This window comes from Procambarus clarkii, unplaced genomic scaffold (assembly GCF_040958095.1).
Source record: "Procambarus clarkii isolate CNS0578487 unplaced genomic scaffold, FALCON_Pclarkii_2.0 HiC_scaffold_123, whole genome shotgun sequence".
In the NCBI taxonomy this organism is placed as follows: Eukaryota; Metazoa; Arthropoda; class Malacostraca; order Decapoda; family Cambaridae; genus Procambarus; species Procambarus clarkii.
In genome coordinates, this window is record NW_027189156.1 from 977,493 (window position 1) to 997,892 (window position 20,400).

Here is a 20,400-nt window from a genome sequence, read left to right on the forward strand (position 1 = left end):
TTAAGGAGGGGAGTGGTGTTGTAATCCACAAGTTAGTAGGAATTATTAGCTAGAGGATCATTACTACAACACTTAACGAATGATGATTGGAAGTACATGTAAGTAGACAGACTATGGATCACATATCTAAGAAAGGTCAATGGATTAAGACCGAAGCTGTTTAGCCAAATGATTAATTCCTGGAAAGAGGAATTATTCTTCGTCAGGCTTCTAGGAACAAGATTACCTCTCTAGGGATAAGGTTAATCGGATTATACCTTCCTTGAGAGGTGGGGTGAAATGGTTGAGGGAGATGGCTGACTGGAGTCAGTCTGGTTGTGGAAGTGGAACTAGCAAGTCCTGTGGATCTCCGTTTGTGGCAGCAGCGAAGTGTAGCAGACAGCTATGCGAGAGCCTGTTGTGATCTTAGTGACCAAGTTAAGTCTGCAGTATGTGAGTATTGAATGTAAGACTAACCGGGTGTGGAGCGTTGTAGTAATCATTCCGTATTAGGGACTTAGGCGGAAGTTACGAGTGTGGGTGGTGATCGCGGAGGTCAAGTGGTCTATGGGTATTGGAAGTGTATTGACCTAATAGAGTATGTTAATTAATATAGTATTATTTGTCAGAGTCTATTCTTTGTAATTAAATGACAAAACCCGACAGCCTTTAAATACCTTCCATATGTCCACTCATTGTGTTCCAGTACAAACCTAGTGGTACGCCTCAAGGGTCTGGTGTGTGTAGGAGTACACGGTGGTAGTAACGGTTGCTGAGGCAAGGTGTTATGTGTTGTGTAATTGCTGTGTTCGGAATGAACCGGGGTTCAGCGTCACAACAGGTGTAGTAGCCTGGTGTAGTAGCGTGGTGTAGTAGCCTGGTGTAGTAGCCTGGTGCAGTAGCCTGGTGTAGTAGCCTGGTGTAGTAGCGTGGTGTAGTAGCGTGGTGTAGTAGCGTGGTGTAGTAGCCTGGTGTAGTAGCGTGGTGTAGTAGCATGGTGTAGTAGCCTGGTGTAGTAGCCTGGTGTAGCAGCATGGGGTAGTAGCGTGGTGTAGTAGCCTGGTGTAGTAGCGTGGTGTAGTAGCCTGGTGTAGTAGCCTGGTGTAGTAGCATGGTGTAGTAGCCTGGTGTAGTAGCATGGTGTAGTAGCGTGGTGTAGTAGCGTGGTGTAGTAGCATGGTGTAGTGGTGTGGTGTAGTAGCCTGGTGTAGTAGCATGGTGTAGTGGTGTGGTGTAGTAGCATGGTGTAGTAGCCTGGTGTAGTAGCATGGTGTAGTGGTGTGGTGTAGTAGCCTGGTGTAGTAGCATGGTGTAGTAGCCTGGTGTAGTAGCCTGGTGTAGTGGTGTGGTGTAGTAGCCTGGTGTAGTAGCGTGGTGTAGTAGCCTGGTGTAGTAGCGTGGTGTAGTGGTGTGGTGTAGTAGCATGGTGTAGTGGTGTGGTGTAGTGGTGTGGTGTAGTAGCATGGTGTAGTAGCCTGGTGTAGTAGCCTGGTGTAGTAGCGTGGTGTAGTAGCCTGGTGTAGTAGCGTGGTGTAGTGGTGTGGTGTAGTAGCCTGGTGTAGTAGCGTGGTGTAGCAGCCTGGTGTAGTAGCATGGTGTAGTGGTGTGGTGTAGTAGCCTGGTGTAGTAGCCTGGTGTAGTAGCCTGGTGTAGTAGCATGGTGTAGTGGTGTGGTATAGTAGCCTGGTGTAGTAGCCTGGTGTAGTAGCATGGTGTAGTGGTGTGGTGTAGTAGCGTGGTGTAGTAGCATGGTGTAGTAGCCTGGTGTAGTAGCATGGTGTAGTGGTGTGGTGTAGTAGCGTGGTGTAGTAGCATGGTGTAGTAGCCTGGTGTAGTAGCATGGTGTAGTAGCGTGGCGTAGTAGCGTGGTGTAGTAGCATGGTGTAGTAGCCTGGTGTAGTAGCGTGGTGTAGTAGCGTGGTGTAGTGGTGTGGTGTAGTAGCCTGGTGTAGTAGCCTGGTGTAGTAGCATGGTGTAGTAGCATGGTGTAGTAGCCTGGTGTAGTAGCGTGGTGTAGTAGCGTGGTGTAGTGGTGTGGTGTAGTAGCCTGGTGTAGTAGCCTGGTGTAGTAGCCTGGTGTAGTAGCATGGTGTAGTGGTGTGGTGTAGTAGCGTGGTGTAGATGCGTTGTGTAGTTGCATGGTGTTCTAGCGTGGTGTAGGCCACTATACACCACCCCACTACTTACCCGCAATTAGACCATGCCTTACAGCACGCCACTATACACCCCGTAATAATACCACGCCACTATACACCATGCTAATATACACCATTTTATTACGCTATGCCTTACACCACGCTACTACACACCACTCCACTATACACCACGCCCCTATACACAACATCACTCTACATCATGCCACTATACATAACACCTTAAAACTATGCCTTTCACCACACCACCTTAAAACTATGCCTTTCACCACACCACCATACACCTTGCCACTATACAACACACAACTATATACTACGCCACTATACACCACGCCACTATACACCACACCACTATATACCACGACACTATGCACAACACCACTATACACCACATCACTATATACCATGCACTATACACCACGCCACTATACACCCCGTAATAACACAACGCCACTATACACCACGCCACTATATTCCACACCACCATACACCATGCCACTATATAACACGCCACAATACACCACGACACTATACACCACGCCATTATATACCACACAACTATACACCACGCACCATATACCATGCCACTATATACCACGCCACCATACACCATGCCACTATACACCACGCCACTATACACCACGCCACTATACACCATGCCACTATACACTACTCCACCATACACCACACCATTATATACAACCCACTATACACCACGTAATTACACCATGCCACTATATACCACACCACCATACACCATGCCACCACGCCAATATACACCACGCCACCATACACCACGCCACCATACACCACGCCACCATACACCACGTAACCATACACCACGTAACCATATACCACGCCACTATACATTACGCCACTATACACCACGCCACCATACACCACGCCACTATATACCACGCCACCATACACCACGCCACCATACACCACGCCACCATACACCACGCCACCATACACCACGCCACCATACACCACGCCACCATACACCACGCCACCATACACCACGCCACCATACACCACGCCACCATACACCAAGTAACCATACACCACGCCACCATACACCACGCCACCATACACCACGTAACCATACACCACGCCACCATACACCACGCCACCATGCACCACGTCACCATACACCACGCCACCATACACCACGCCACTATATACCACGCCACCATACACCACGCCACTATACACCACGCCACCATACACCACGCCACCATACACCACGCCACTATACACCACGCCACCATACACCACGCAACCATACACCACGTAACCATACACCACGCCACCATAGACCACGCCACCATAGACCACGCCACCATACACCACGCCACCATACACCACGCCACCATACACCACGCCACCATACACCACGCCACCATACACCACGCCACCATACACCACGCCACCATACACCACGCCACCATACACCACGCCACCATACACCACGCCACCATACACCACGCCACCATACACCACGCCACCATACACCACGCCACTATATACCACACCAATATACACCACGCCACCATACAACACGCCACCATACACCACGCCACCATACACCACGCCACTATATACCACACCAATATACACCACGCCACCATACACCACGCCACTATATACCACACCAATATACACCACGCCACCATACACCACGCCACCATACACCACGCCACTATATACCACACCAATATACACCACGCCACCATATACCACGCCACTATATACCACACCAATATACACCACGCCACCATACACCACGCCACCATACACCACGCCAATATACGCCACGCCACTATACACCACGCCACTATATACCACACCAATATACACCACGCCACCATACACCACGCCACCATACACCACGCCACCATACACCACGCCAATATACGCCACGCCACTATACAATACGCCACTATATACCACACCAATATACACCACGCCACCATACACCACGCCACCATACACCACGCCACCATACAACACGCCACTATATACCACGCTACCATACACCACGCCACCATACACCACGCCACCATACACCACGCCAATATACACCACGCCACCATACAACACGCCACTATATACCACGCCACCATACACCACGCCACCATACACCACGCCAATATACACCACGCCACCATACACCACGCCACCATACAACACGCCACTATATACCACGCCAATATACACCACGCCACCATACACCACGCCACCATACACCACGCCACCATACACCACGCCAATATACACCACGCTACCATACACCACGCCACCATACACCACGCCACCATACACCACGCCAATATACACCACGCCACCATACACCACGCCACCATACACCACGCCACCATACACCACGCCACCATACACCACGCCAATATACACCACGCCACCATACACCACGCCACCATACACCACGCCACCATACAACACGCCACTATATACCACGCCAATATACACCACGCCACCATACACCACGCCACCATACACCACGCCACCATACACCACGCCAATATACACCACGCCACCATACACCACGCCACCATACATCACGCCACCATACACCACGCCACCATACACCACGCCACCATACACTACGCCACCATACGCCACGCCACCATACACCACGCCACTATACACCACCTTACCATGACTTGAGGTTACCTTGAGGTGCTTCCGGGTTTTAGCATCCCCGCGGCCCAGTCGTCGACCAGGCCACCTGGTTGCTGAACTGGTCAACAAGACTTTTGGACGCGGCTGCTCGCAGCCTGACGTATAATTCACAGCCTGGCTGATCAAGTATCCTTTGGAGGTGTTTTTCAAGTTCTCTCTTGAACACTGTGAGGGGATTGCCAGTTGTGTCCCTTATGTGTAGTGGAAGCGTGTTGAACAGTCCTGGGCCTCTGATGTTGATAGAGTTCTCTCTCAGAGTACCTGTTGCACCTCTGCTTTTCAACGGGGGTATTCTGCACATCCTGCCATGCCTTCTGGTCTTATGTGATGTTATTTCTTTGTGCAGGTTTGGGACCAGCCCCTCTACTATTTTCCACGTGCATATTATTATGTAGCTCTCCCGCCTGTGCTCAAGGGACTACAGATTTAGGCTCTTTAGTCGGTCCCAATAGTTTACATGTTTTACTGAGTGTATTCTAGCAGTAAAGGATCTCTGCATGCTCTCCAGGTCAGTAATTTATCCAGCTTTGAAAGGGGCTGTCATTGTGCAGCAGTACTCCACTCTAGAGAGCACTAGCATTTTGAAGAGCATCATCATCGGTATTGCATCTCTAGTGTGAAAAGTTCTTGTTATCCAACCTGTCATTTTTCTTGCAGTTGTGACGGCTACCTTATTGTGTTCTTTACAGGTACGGTCTTCCGACATGCGTACACCCAGATCCTTTACATTGCCTTTTCATTTTGTTATGATTTGCCTGAGTTTTGTACGTGGTTTCCGTTTATATATTTTCATTTTATCCGTAGTGCATGAGCTGGAACTTATCTTCGTTAAACACCATTTTGTAGTGCACAGAAAAAATTTATTCTTTGTAGTGCACAGAAAGACCTAATCTGCATCTGATGACTACTATATATTATATATATAATATATATTATATTATATATATATAATATATATATATATATATATATATATATATATATATATATATATATATATATATATATATATATATATATATATATATATATATCTTATATATATATAATATATATGTAAATATATATATATATATATATATATATATATATATATATATATATATATATATATATATATAATAAATGACAGTGTCAGACCACGGAGGAAAATTGAAACAGGAATTTCCTTAAGTACTTACGTATATTAATACATCTTCAGAAGAAAATATCTTCAATTCCTGTTCCTCTGTAGTCTGACAGTCACATTTTTAATCACGTGTTTATTTTTCGTGATTTACACACACACACACACACACACACACACACACACACACACACATACATATATTTATATATATATATATATATATATATATATATATATATATATATATATATATATGTATATATATATATATATATATTGTGACGATAATCTCTTTCAAGAGAGATTGAGCCTGCTCTTCCCTCCAAAGTACGTCACATGTCACATCAAAAGATAATATAGAAGATATACCCAGCAAGTATCTCCAAAACGTTTTGCCCAGAGAGCAAAACGTATCCAGCCCACCGGCGCACCTGCTCGCCTCCGCCACCGTTAACCGGCAAACTGCTTGTCCATCGCCTGCCTGTCGCTGATTGGCTGGTGACCAGTCGCACCTGCCCCACCACCATCCGCCACGAGATGATGTCTGGGCTGCAGCGACCCAGAGAAGGCAGAATATCTTAGTGCTCCTTGCAGTTGACACGTCTCATTGGTAGACTAAGCCTTGGCTTACGTGTACTAAGGGAGGTGGCAGCTCGAAGCCAATATTCTGGCACTATCATCATTTACTTTGCTATTACTCACTTGTCTTAACGTAACTTTTCATTTGCCAGTGATTATTCTTATTATTTTGTTTGTTGACTTGTCTGTTACATTTTATACTCAATTTTATTCATGTCTTGTTTTTCTAACGTAATTAAAATCTCATTGTTAAATTTACTTGTGTTTTGTGTGTCTTCCCATTACCTTACCACAGACGAAAGTTCCAGCTTTTCTCTTTTTTTTTTCTTTATGTGACAAGGCCCTGCCCCTAGCTTTTGAAACAGCCGAACACCAACGCTTTACCGTCACAATATATATATATAAATGTCGTACCTAGTAGCCTGAACGCACTTCTCAGCCTACTATGCAAGGCCCGATTTACCTAATAAGCCAAGTTTTCCTGAATTAATATATTTTCTCTAATTTTTTTCTTATGAAATGATAAAGCTACCCATTTCATTATGTATAAGGTCAATTTTTGTTATTGGAGTTAAAATTAACGTAGATATATGACCGAACCTAACCAACCCTACCTAACCTAAGCTAACCTATCTTTATAAGTTAGGTTAGGATAGGTAGCAGAAAAAGTTAGGTTAGGTAAGGTAGGTTAGGTTTTCGAAAAAACATTAATTCATGAAAACTTGGCTTATTAGGCAAATCGGGCCTTGCATATTAGGCTGAGAAGTGCGTTCTGGCTACTAGGTACGACATATATATATATATATATATATATATATATATATATATATATATATATATATATATATATATATATATATATATATATATATATATGTCGTATCTAGTAGCCAGAATGCACTTCTGAGCCTACTATGCAAGGCCCGATTTGCCTAATAAGCCAAGTTTTCCTGAATTAATATATTTTCTCTAATTTTTTTCTTATGAAATGATAAAGCTACCCATTTCATTATGTATGAGGTCAATTTTTTGTTATTGGAATTAAAATTAACGTAGATATATGACCGAACCTAACCAACCCTACCTAACCTAACCTAACCTATCTCTATAGGTTAGGTTCGGTTAGGTAGCCGAAAAAGTTAGGTTAGGTTAGGTAGGTTAGGTAGTCGAAAAACAATTATTTCATGAAAATTTGGCTTATTAGGCAAATCGGGCCTTGCATAGTAGGCTGAGAAGTGTGTTTTGGCTATTAGGTACGACATATATATATATATATATATATATATATATATATATATATATATGTCGTACCTAGTAGCCAGAACGCACTTCTCAGCCTACTATGCAAGGCCCGATTTGCCTAATAAGCCAAGTTTTCATGAATTAATTGTTTTTCGACTACCTAACCTACCTAACCTAACCTAACCTAACTTTCTCGGCTACCTAACCTAACCTAACCTATAAAGATAGGTTAGGTTAGGTTAGGTAGGGTTGGTTAGGTTCGGACATATATCTACGTTAATTTTAACTCCAATAAAAAAAAATTGACCTCATACATAATGAAATGGGTAGCTTTATCATTTCATAAGAAAAAAATTAGAGAAAATATATTAATTCAGGAAAACTTTGCTTATTAGGCAAATCGGGCCTTGCATAGTAGGCCAAAAAGTGTGTTCTGGCTACTAGGTACGACATATATATATATATATATATATATATATATATATATATATATATATATATATATATATATATATATATATGTCGTACCTAATAGCCAGAACGCACTTCTCTGCCTACTATGCAAGGCCCGATTTGCCTAATAAACCAAGTTTTCATGAATTAATTGTTTTTCGACTACCTAACCTACTTAACCAAACCTAATCTAACTTTTTCGGCTACCTAACCTAACCTAACCTAAAAAGATAGGTTAGGTTAGGTTAGGTAGGGTTGGTTAGGTTTGGTCATATATCTACGTTAATTTTAACTCCAATAAAAAAATATTGACCTCATACATAATGAAATGGGTAGCTTTATCATTTCATAAGAAAAAAATAGAGAAAATATATTAATTCAGGAAAACTTGGCTTATTAGGCAAATCGGGACCGGCATAGTAGGCTGAGAAGTGCGTTCTGGCTACTAGGTACGACATACATATATATATTACATGAACCGGAAAGATAAGAATAATAATTCTAACAGGAATTTTCTCAATATTTCTTATGTTTTTCGTCACTGTCGATGATAATTTAAATATCCATTCTCCATAATTCATTTTTATTTATGGTCTGACGCTGAACGCGTTTCGTAATTCTTATTACATTTTCAAAGACTTAGATTACACATAAAAATTCATTGTACTTATACTCGTTTTGGGTGAGGTGATATGGCAAAAAAGTTTTGGGTGAGGTGACAAACACAAGACAGAACCAAAAACAATAGGTATAAATTGGGTATGAAAAGAAAAGATTGGAAGTAACTGCAGAAGGCCTCTTAGCCCATACCTCCTCTTGCTGCTTCTATGTTGGGCTGGGGTCTTGAAGTGGGTAGAATATAGTTGTGCATTAACTGGCTGTTCATTGCTGGTGTTGACTTTTTGATGTGTACTGCCTCGCTGATGTCGAGCCTCCTGCTATCGCTGAATCTATCTATGATTTTTGTGTTGTTTGTTAAGATTTCTCTGGTGATTGTCTGGTTGTGGGAAGAGATTATATGTTCCTTAATGGAGCCCTGTTGCTTATGCATCGTTAATCGCCTGGAAAGAGACGTTGTTGTCTTGCCTATATACTAAGTTCTTTGGGGCTTACAGTCCCCAAGTGGGCATTTGAAGGCATAGATGACGTTGGTTTACTTCACGGCGTGCTGTTTGGTGTCTGAGAAGTTTTTCATGAGTAGGTTGGCCGTTTTTTTGGTTTTATAGTATCTAGTCAGTTGTATTTTCTGATTTTTGTCTGTAGGGATAACGTTTCTATCAACAATATCTTTAGGACCCTTTTCTCCGTTTTATGAACCGTCGAGAAGAAGTTCCTGTAAAATAGTCTAATAGGGGTTACAAGTGTTGTTTTGGTTGACTCTTCAGAGGTTGCTATGCATTTTACCTTTCTTATGATGTCTTTAACAAAACCTTTAGAGAAGCCGTTGTTGACTAGGACTTGCCTTACCCTAGAGAGTTCTTCATCGACTTGCTTCCATCCTAAGCTGTGGCTGACAGCCTGGTCGACGTAAGCGTTGACGACACTCCTCTTGTACCTGTCTGGGCAGTCACTATTGGCATTGAGGCACATTTCTATGTTTATTTCCTTAGTGTAGACTGCAGTGTAGAAGCCTCCGCTCCTTTCCGTGACTGTTACATCTAGAAAGGGCAGCTTCCCATCCTTCTCCATCTCGTAAGTGAAACTCAACACAGAATTCCGCTCGAATGCCTCCTTCAGCTGCTGCAGACATCTGGCATCTGGTACCTGTGTAAAAATGTCGTCAACATACCTGCAGTATATGGTGGGTCTCAAGTCCATGTCAACTAAGATCCTCTGCTCGATGGTACCCATGTAGAAGTTCGCAAACAGGACACCTAGGGGAGAACCCATGGCGACCCCACATATGGCCATGAATTTGGGTTCGGATCGCAAACAAGACCCAAATATAGGCCTTCTGCAGTTACTTTCATTCTTATGTTTTCATACCCAATTAATATCCAATGTTTTGTGTTCTGTCTTGTGTTTGTCACCTCACCCAAAACTTTTGTGTCATATCACCTCACCCAAAAAGAGTAGAAGTACAATGAATTTTGATGTGTAAACTAAGTCTTTGAAAATGTAATAAGAATTATGAAACGCATTCATGAATTAGACCATGAATAAAAATGAATTTTGGGGAACTGATATTTCAATTTCCTTCGACAGTGAAGAAAAACATAAGAAATATTGAGGAAATTCTTGTTAGAATTATTAATCTTACCTTTTCGGTCATATTCAACAACATATGTTTACTAGAAAGACTGCTACCAATATATATATATATATATATATATATATATATATATATATTGGTAGCAGTCTTTCTAGTATATATATATATATATATATATATATATATATATATATATATATATATATATATATATATATATATATATATATATATATACATTTGAGTGAAGTGGATGGGGTGAGGTGGCATTAATAGGGTATTAATTTCATCAACACAAGACAGAACAAGAGGTGGTATTAATAGGGTATTAATTTCATCAACACAAGACAGAACACGAAACAATGGGTATTGAATAGAAGTGTTTGTAGAAAGCCTATTGGTCCATATTTCTTGATGCTTCTATATTGGAGTGGAGTCTTGAGGTGGGTAGAATATAGTTGTGCATTAATTGGCTGTTGATTGCTGGTGTTGACTTCTTGATGTGTAGTGCCTCACAAACGTCAAGCCGCCTGCTATCGCTGTATCTATCAATCATATCGCTGTATATATATATATAAATCATATCGCTGTATATATATATATATATATATATATATATATATATATATATATATATATATATATATATATATATATATATATATATATATATATATATATATATTGGGTAATTTAAAGGGAAGAATGGAAGTAACTGCAAAGGGCCTATTGGCCGATATTTCTTGATGCTTCTATATTGGTGCGGAGTCTTGAAGTGGGTAGAATATAGTTGTGCATTAATTGGCTGTTGATTGCTGGTGTCGACTTCTTAATGTGTAGTGCCTCGCAGATATCAAGCCGCCTGCTATCGCTGTATCTATCCATGATTTCCGTGTTTTTTGTTAAGACTTCTCTGGTGACGGTCTGGTTGTGGGAAGAGATTATATGTTCCTTAATGGAGCCCTGTTGCTTATGCATCGTTAATTGCCTGGAAAGAGATGTTGTAGTCTTGCCTATATACTGAGTTCTTTGAGGCTTACAGTCCCCAAGTGGGCATTTGAAGGCATAGACGACATTGGTCTCTTTTAAAGTGTTCTGCTTTGTGTCTGGAGAGTTTCTCATGAGTAGGTTGGCCGTTTTCTTGGTTTTATAGTAAATCGTCAGTTGTATCTTCTGATTTTTGTCTGTAGGGATAACGTTTCTATTAACAATATTTTTCAGGACCCTTTCCTCTGTTTTATGAGCTGTGGAAAAGAAGTTCCTGTAAAATAGTCTAATAGGGGGCACAGGTGTTGTGTTAGTTGTCTCTTCAGAGGTTGCATGGCGTTTCAACGTCGTTCTTATGATGTCTTCAACGAAACCATTGGAGAAGCCGTTGTTGACTAGGACCTGCCTTACCCTACAGAGTTCTTCATCGACTTTCTTCCATCCTGAGCTGTGGCTGAGAGCACGGTCGACATAAGCGTTAACAACACTCCTCTTGTACCTGTCTGGGCAGTCACTGTTGGCATTGAGGCACATTCCTATGTTCGTTTCCTTAGTGTAGACTGCAGTGTGGAAACCTCTGCTCTTTTCCATGACTGTTACATCTAGAAAGGGCAGCTTCCCATCCTTCTCCATCTCGTAAGTGAAACGCAGCACAGAATTCCGCTCAAATGCCTCCTTCAGCTCCTGCAGATGTCTGACATTAGGTACCTGTGTAAAAATGTCGTCAACATACCTGCAGTATATGGCCGGTTTCAAGTTCATGTCGACTAAGACCTTTTGTTCGATGGTACCCATGTAGATGTTCGCAAACAGGACACCTAGGGGAGAACCCATGGCGACCCCATTTACTTGCTTATACATGTGCCCATCCGGGCTCAAGAAGGGTGCCTCTTTAGTACAAGCTTGGAGTAGTTTCCTTAGAATGTTTTCTGGTATGTCAAGAGGAGTACAGGCCGGATCATGATACACTCTGTCCGCTATCATCCCGATTGTTTCATCCACAGGTACGTTGGTAAACAGTGATTCTACGTCCAACGAGGCTCTTATCCCTGAGGCCCGTGTTCCTTGCAGTAAGTTAACAAATTCCTTTGGAGATTCCAGGCTGAAGGCGCAAGGGACATAAGGAGTCAGCAAGCCATTGAGTCGCTTCGCCAGTCTGTACGTGGGTGTGGGTATCTGGCTGATGATTGGCCGAAGTGGGTTTCCAGGCTTGTGTGTCTTGACATTTCCATACGCGTATCCAGGTTTGTATTCCCCAATAATCTTTGGCAGGTGTAGTCCGGATTTCTTGGCGTTCACAGTTTCGATCAATTTGTTGACCGTTGCTTTCAATTCGGCTGTAGTGTCTTTCGTTAACCTTTGGAATTTAGTTTGGTCAGAGAGTATGAGGTTCATTTTCGCCCGATATTCGTCTTTTTTTTTTTTTTTAAGAATGACGTATATTGGAGACTTGTCACCTCTCCTGACGACTATCTCCTTGTTCTCACAAAGGCTCTTAGCTGCCGCTTTGAGCTCGGGGCTCAAAGATATATATATATATATATATAAATATATATATATATATATATATATATATATATATATATATATATATATATATATATATATATATATTGTGATGGTAACGCGTTGGTGTTCGGCTGTTTAAGGCTAGGGGTATGGCCTCGTCACATAGTTATAAAAAAAAAATAGAAAAACTGGAACTTCGTCTGTGGTAAGGTAAGGAGAAGACACACAAAACACAAGTAAATTTTAACAATGAAATTTTAATTACGTTAAATAAATCAAAACATGAAAAAATGGACAAACAAATTTGTATAATAAAATCAATCAATCAAAATAATAAGAATAATTAAATGACACAATGAAAAGTTACGTTAAGATAAAATAACAAGAAGTGCAACACAAAATAAAGGGAAGGTGCTGGAATATTGGCTTTAAGCTACCACCTCTCTCAGTACACGCTAACGTCTAGCCGGGAGGAGTGGTAACCACGAAAGCACTGAACATTCTGAGGTCTGAGGTCGTGGCGACCCCAGACATCAAGTAGTATGGGGGGGCGAGTGCAGTTGCAGCCAGACCGGCGACCAATCAGCGGAGCCGGTAGCGATCAACAGGTAGTTTGGCGGTTTGAGTCTGAACAGGTGTCTCTGGCTGCAACGTTTTGCGCTCTGGCAAACCTTGCTGGTGTTGTTGTCGTTGTTGGACATTTCTTCCATAGTAGTTTTATATAATTTCAACGACGTAATTGTGGAGGGAAGAGCAGGCTCAATCTCTTGAAGGAGATTATCGTCACAACTCTCCCCCGAAGCCTGCGGTTCTGGAAGAAGTACGTCGTTATGTGGTGGAGTATTAGATGAAGTCGCTTCTACTTCATAAACTCTGGAGAGATCATGGGCTAAGATGTTGTCAGACTCTTGGTATAGCGTGTCTCCAGGTTGAATTTCTGCAGTTAGCAAGCCCATAGTAGAAGACGTTGAGATGAGAAGTGGGCGTGCTGCAGGAGGTGTAGGGTGGTGTGGTCCGTATTGATGGTGGACCGAGCACTTTTCAGGTGTGGAGTGAAGTGCTGAAGCTTCAGGATGAGGAAGAGTAGCTCCTTGCCAATTGTTCCGTAGTTCTTTGTAGCAGTAGTCGCTGACAGGTGTACTCTTCTCGCCTCGTTGCTGCATCACGACACCACCAACGTCGGTACCATTGGCGTCGACATGGAGGATGAAGGGCTTATCTGACGAGGTGAGAGTGGAATTAGAAGAGGGCAAAGGAGCACGATTATTATCCTGAAAGCATTTGGGAAGATCATTAAGGATTTCGGAATTAGAAAGTGCTGACTCCTTGTCAGTGCTTTCGGGAGGAGAAGCTGGGATGGTCTCACTGTGGATGTAGGGTTCTGTGAAGGTAGAACAATTAGTCAAGACAGTGGGAGGAGTACCATTATATTGCTTCAGGAGGTTGACGTGGCACAGCTGGGTCTTCCGCCGCCTATCTGGAGTCTCTATCACGTAGTTGTTATTATTCCTGCACTCTTTGACGCGGTAGGGTCCTGAAAACCTGTTTTGTAATGGTGAACCTGGGATAGGGAAATAGGCAAGGATGAAGTCTCCCGGCTTGAATTTTCTTACTTTGCTGGTCTGGTCGTAATGAGTCTTCATTCTCACCTGGGCTTTCAATAGATTATCATGGGCAAAGCGGTGGACTCTCTCTAGAATGTGTTGAAGGTTTTGAAGAAACTGGGGCACATTCTGATGCTCACTGAAGGTGGCATCTCTGAGAGAGTCTTTGAAAGCCTTAAGGGGAGTACGGCACTTACGGCCGTAGAGCATCTCATAAGGAGATACTCCTAGGGACTCATTGGGGAGACTTCTGAAAATACACATTATAAGGTCAATCTGCTTATCCCAATCCTTTGAGGTTTCACTACAAAACTTTTTCAAGAGTGCTTTGATGGTCTGATGACTACGTTCAAGAGAACCCTGTGAAGCAGGATGATAGGGGCTGGACAATACCTGTTTGATGTTGAACTCCTCCAGTGTCCTTTTGAAGAGATCACTGGTGAAGTTGGTACCACAGTCACTTTGAATCTCCCTGGGAAATCCGTATTGAGTGAAGATCTTCAATAGATGTTTTATAACCGTAGCAGCCGTGATATTCTTCACTGGAACTGCTATGGGAAATCTGGTGGTAGGACACAGGATGGTTAGGATGTAGGCGTTACCTGAACTGGTCCGAGGTAAAGGACCAACACAGTCTATTATGAGTCTGTGGAAAGGTTCCGCAGGCACCTGTATGGGAATCAGTGGTGCTCTGGGAATGGAGACGTTCGGTTTGCCTGCCATCTGACATGTATGACACTGTTTTACGTACTGTTTGACGTTATTTACCATACCTGGCCAGTAGTAGTCTTGACGAATCCCATGGTAAGTCTTGTTGAAGCCGTAGTGGGAGAATGCTCCGTGGGCCAGGTGTAGAATAGTGGGCCGCAGGCTGGTGGGAATCACAAGTTGTTCGATGTTGGCCCAATCGTCCTCCTCCTTCAGTTTACTGGGTCTATATCTGCGGTAGAGCAAGTCGTTCTCTAGGAAGAACCCAGGAATACTGTCGGGTTGAGTCTCAGCCTGGAAAAACAATGGTGTTAAAGTAAGATCTTCCCTCTGCAACTTACGGAACTCCAACTTGGTCAGATGCGGGGGTAGTTTCTGAGGGTCTTGAGGGACAGCGGTAGCAGTAGAGTCAGCTGGCTGTGGACGTGCGGCTTGTGCACGGGTGGTCACGAGAACCGGAGGAGAAACTTCATCACTCTCTTGAATCTCTGCTGGAACATACTCAAGAATAGGGTTTAGTGGCACAGAGTTACACACCTGGGGTTTGTCCATGACGATCAGGTTGGTCGGTTGCAGGTCTTCTGCCAAGTCGTTGCCTAGGAGAAGTTGCACTCCAGGCATGGGAAAAGGCTTTTCCCTGACGGCGACTTGGACTTCCCCGTTCACGTAGGGACAATCCAGGTGGACTCTGGCGAGAGGGTATGGAGTGGTAGCAGTGAGGTCAGTGATGAAGACAGTTTCTCCGGTGTAGACGATGTTGGGCACAGCCGACTTCAAGATGATCGATTGTAGAGCCGCTGTGTCCCTCAAGATCTTCAATTTGAAACGTCCCTCCGGATTTGAACCGTTGGCAGAGACAGTTCCAGTATACAGGTGGTTACTGAAAAGAGAAAGATCATTAACATCAACACCAACATTCATCACAGGCTTACCGGACTTAGGAGGAGTTGGTTTGGGTCTTTGTTGGTCAGTGGTTCCCTTGTATTGAGACTTACCACACTTGTCTATGGTATGTCCATAGAGTCTACAATACTTGCAGTACAGTTGTGAACCAGCTTGATCGGGGCTCACCTTCTCGTAACTGTACCACGACTTCTTACTGGAGGATGGTTCGGGTGTCAGCCGGTGGATGAGGCTGTAAGTGTCAGCCGACTTAGCACACTTCAGGTAGTCGGTTTCTTCTTTATCTGCTAAGTAGAGGCGGACAGGAGGTGGCACACGTCTCAAGAATTCTTCAACAAGCATCAGGTTGACGAGTTCTGTAAAAGTAGAGACATGTGCTGCCTCCAGCCATTTCATGAAATACCTCCGTTTCGTGTTAGCAAACTCGAGGAAGGTAGTGGTACTTGCCTTCAGGTGGTCACGGAATTTCCTTCTATAACTTTCAGTAGAGAGGAGGTAGGCGTCCAACACTGCTTGTTTCAGAGTGTGGTAGTCATTCTCAGACGCCAAAGTACTGAGTGTGACTGCAGCTCTACCTGTAAGATGGACTCTGAGAAGTGTGGCCCATTGGTCGACAGGCCAACTGAGTTGATTAGCAAGGGTTTCAAAGGTGGTAAAGAACACATCAACTTCTGCTTCTACAAAGGATGGCATTAACTTACTTGCATGTGATATATTAAAACTGACGGGAAGATTGGCAGTAGCTTGCTGGCGTTGAGTGAAGTGGGAAGTTTCCAAGGCGATTTCGCGTTGACGACACTCTAGAGCCAGAGTCGCTTGTTGCTTGTCATGTTCGCGTTGCATCTCCAACTCGCGTTGTTTGGTTTCAAGCTGTACTCGTTCACGTTCACGGAGTAATGCGACCTCACGTTCGTGTTCTTCTCTCCTCAAAGCAGCTTCGCGTTCTTGTTCGTCTCTCCTCAAAGCGGCTTCGCGTTCGTGTTCTTCCCTTCGTATGGCAGCTGCTTCTCTTTGCTGCTCACGTTCAATCTTGGCCAGCTCTAGTTTAAGTTTCATCGTTGCCAAGTCAGTTTTCTCTGCAATATAGTAAGTTTCATGAGTTTCAGAGTCTATCTTACCTTGCTCTAAATAGTAATCCAGCAACAGGTTGTGTAGGTCATTTTTGTTGGCTTGGTAGGGAACTTCTAGTTGATACTCATGTGCAAGAGTTTGTAATTCAGTCCTCTTGGCACGACTTAAAGTCCCTATTTCATCTGCTGGATTTGTACGGAAAGCTTGGAGACGAAACATGGTGAAATTAGCAAATAAAGGTACACGAATATTCAATAGTGAATGTCAGAAACAGGACAACGTGGCAACTGGTACCTATCCTGTGAGATCTTTAACAATTAAAGTTAAGTAAAAGATGTTAAATGATTAAATTAAATCAAGGGCGCAGGAAATCTTGTACCCGGTACTCATGTAAGAGGATAAGGGCAAGAAAATCCTACTAACAAATGAAACAGAGTTTCGAAAACAAATGAAACAGTTAAATGCTTCAAAAGTAAAATTGGTAGTCCAAGGATGTAGGCATACCTTGCCGAGTCTCTATAGGACATAAAGCAAGTTTTTCCTACTGAATTTAATATGATACTTACAGAATTAGCGAACTTTTGTGCTCTGAAAAAATAAGCTAATTCCCTACCGTTGTATATATCATCATCTCTGACTGACGTGTAGGGGTGCGAGGTGTCAACTGGTGACGAGAACTGCTGCTGAGGTCCCAATTCAGCAACTAAAGTTCGAGCTAGAGGAACTATGGCCCTCTTTGTCCTCCTACAGTCAGATTGCAGAAGATTGGGTTCTCTTGACCCGGGGCAGACCACAGTACCAGGGTACCAATATGATGATCTGTCAGAAATGAGAAATATTCAAGGGACAAAGATGGTAAACACGAGTAATAACACGGAGGGAGAGATGACCAATTAAGAGTATGACTGCGGCCTACAGTCACCACGTAATCCAAAGTTATCTCACCTTCACCATATGTTACTCTCGTAATGCACAATACACCGCACCTTATAAAAAATGAAATTGAATATGAAAAATAGTAAAGCTACGTTAACAAAGTTAAATACGCTTACCATAAATTACCACTTGGCACCAGTACCTGAGTGAAGCTCCTAGGACAGGCCCCCATATAACTTGTGACGGTAACGCGTTGGTGTTCGGCTGTTTAAGGCTAGGGGTATGGCCTCGTCACATAGTTATAAAAAAAAATAGAAAAACTGGAACTTCGTCTGTGGTAAGGTAAGGAGAAGACACACAAAACACAAGTAAATTTTAACAATGAAATTTTAATTACGTTAAATAAATCAAAACATGAAAAAATGGACAAACAAATTTGTATAATAAAATCAATCAATCAAAATAATAAGAATAATTAAATGACACAATGAAAAGTTACGTTAAGATAAAATAACAAGAAGTGCAACACAAAATAAAGGGAAGGTGCTGGAATATTGGCTTTAAGCTACCACCTCTCTCAGTACACGCTAACGTCTAGCCGGGAGGAGTGGTAACCACGAAAGCACTGAACATTCTGAGGTCTGAGGTCGTGGCGACCCCAGACATCAAGTAGTATGGGGGGGCGAGTGCAGTTGCAGCCAGACCGGCGACCAATCAGCGGAGCCGGTAGCGATCAACAGGTAGTTTGGCGGTTTGAGTCTGAACAGGTGTCTCTGGCTGCAACGTTTTGCGCTCTGGCAAACCTTGCTGGTGTTGTTGTCGTTGTTGGACATTTCTTCCATAGTAGTTTTATATAATTTCAACGACGTAATTGTGGAGGGAAGAGCAGGCTCAATCTCTTGAAGGAGATTATCGTCACAATATATATATATATATATATATATATATATATATATATATATATATATATATATATATATATATATATATATATATATATATAACTGAAAACTCACACCCCAGAAGTGACTCGAACCCATACTCCCAGGAGCAACGCAACTGGTATGTACAATACGCCTTAATCCACTTGACCATCACGACCGGACAAAATGAGGTGATAGCCGAGGCTATTTGAACCACCCCACCGCCGGCACTCGGATAGTAATCTTGGGCATAGCATTTTACCAAATCACCTCATTCTTTGGGGCACACGTGAGGAACACAAATGCGAACAAGCCTTCTGCAGGATCGTTAATTATGTTCTCATCTTTTCCTCAACAAGGATTTAGACATGGGCCCACTGACGACATCTCATAATGTTTATGCAGACTTAGAATATATATGCAATATAATATATACTTGATGGAGAGATGTCAACAAACGTGATGCAGAGATATCAACAAACACTTTTCAACAAACACTTTGAAAATATCCACCTGTGTTAATACAGAATAAAGTAATACATGTGGTGGAACTAACTTGACAGTAGAAGAAGCGTTGAGCGTCAGATCATGCGTCACTGTGGTGTTAGTGAGAAAGGCGAGGATGGTTGTGTTAGCATGCATGACGACGTCCTCCAGGCAACCGCTAGTGGAGAGCGGCAGGCGGGGCGGAGACCCTCCTCCACGCATGAACTTGCCGACCACCAGCCACATGTTGTAGGCGAAGGCCGTCACAAACCCCACCACGGCGCCCTGTCAAACAATGTTGATCTATAGGATCTATAGGAGAGTGTCTTTTTTTTTTTGTTCGAAGAAGTTGGAGGCCACATGCTTGTAGATAGCCTCACTTCACAGCATTTTCAAAACAAACTTTTCAAACCAGTTTTGTCTTAAAGTAATATGCACCAGTATTGGTGCAGATTAATGTCGAAAAAATTAACATAAATTTCTTGTTGTCAATAATTTACCTGCATCTTGGATAAAACACATGATTCTTCCAGAACTTCAATGTTTTTTATAGTATTTCTCACACCATGCTTCTCTCACTGGCGCCCACCAATACAATAGGAACTTATACTTTTTTGCAAAAGAGACAGACCGAGACAGAAACGGACAAATGAAGAGAATGACACAGGGAGAGAGAGAGAGAGAGATAAATATAGTTAGTTACAGAGAGGCAGAGACACAGACAGATGGATGGATGGATAGATGGACTTGCAGATGGTTGGATAGACAGATGGATGGATAGATAGATTATTTGACAGATGGATAAATGTATAGATGGATAGAGAGATGTGTGTAGATGAAAAGTCACAATAACATGTCTGAAAAATGTTGACCAATCGACAAT

The 20,400-nt window shown here is 42.8% G+C and overlaps 1 protein-coding gene across 1 annotated transcript in view; it reads right to left on the reverse strand.

Annotated features, from left to right (window-relative positions):
- Positions 1 to 20,023, reverse strand: part of LOC138360835 (sodium-coupled monocarboxylate transporter 1-like) — a 49,320-nt gene extending 29,297 nt beyond the window's left edge. The window contains exons 1-2 of the mRNA XM_069320351.1: positions 20,018 to 20,023; positions 19,588 to 19,802 (exon numbers count right to left, since the gene is read on the reverse strand). Of these exons, the coding sequence (XP_069176452.1) occupies positions 19,588 to 19,802; positions 20,018 to 20,023 (221 nt within the window). The remainder of the gene's footprint in view (positions 1 to 19,587; positions 19,803 to 20,017) is intronic.
- Positions 20,024 to 20,400: the final 377 nt, after the last annotated feature.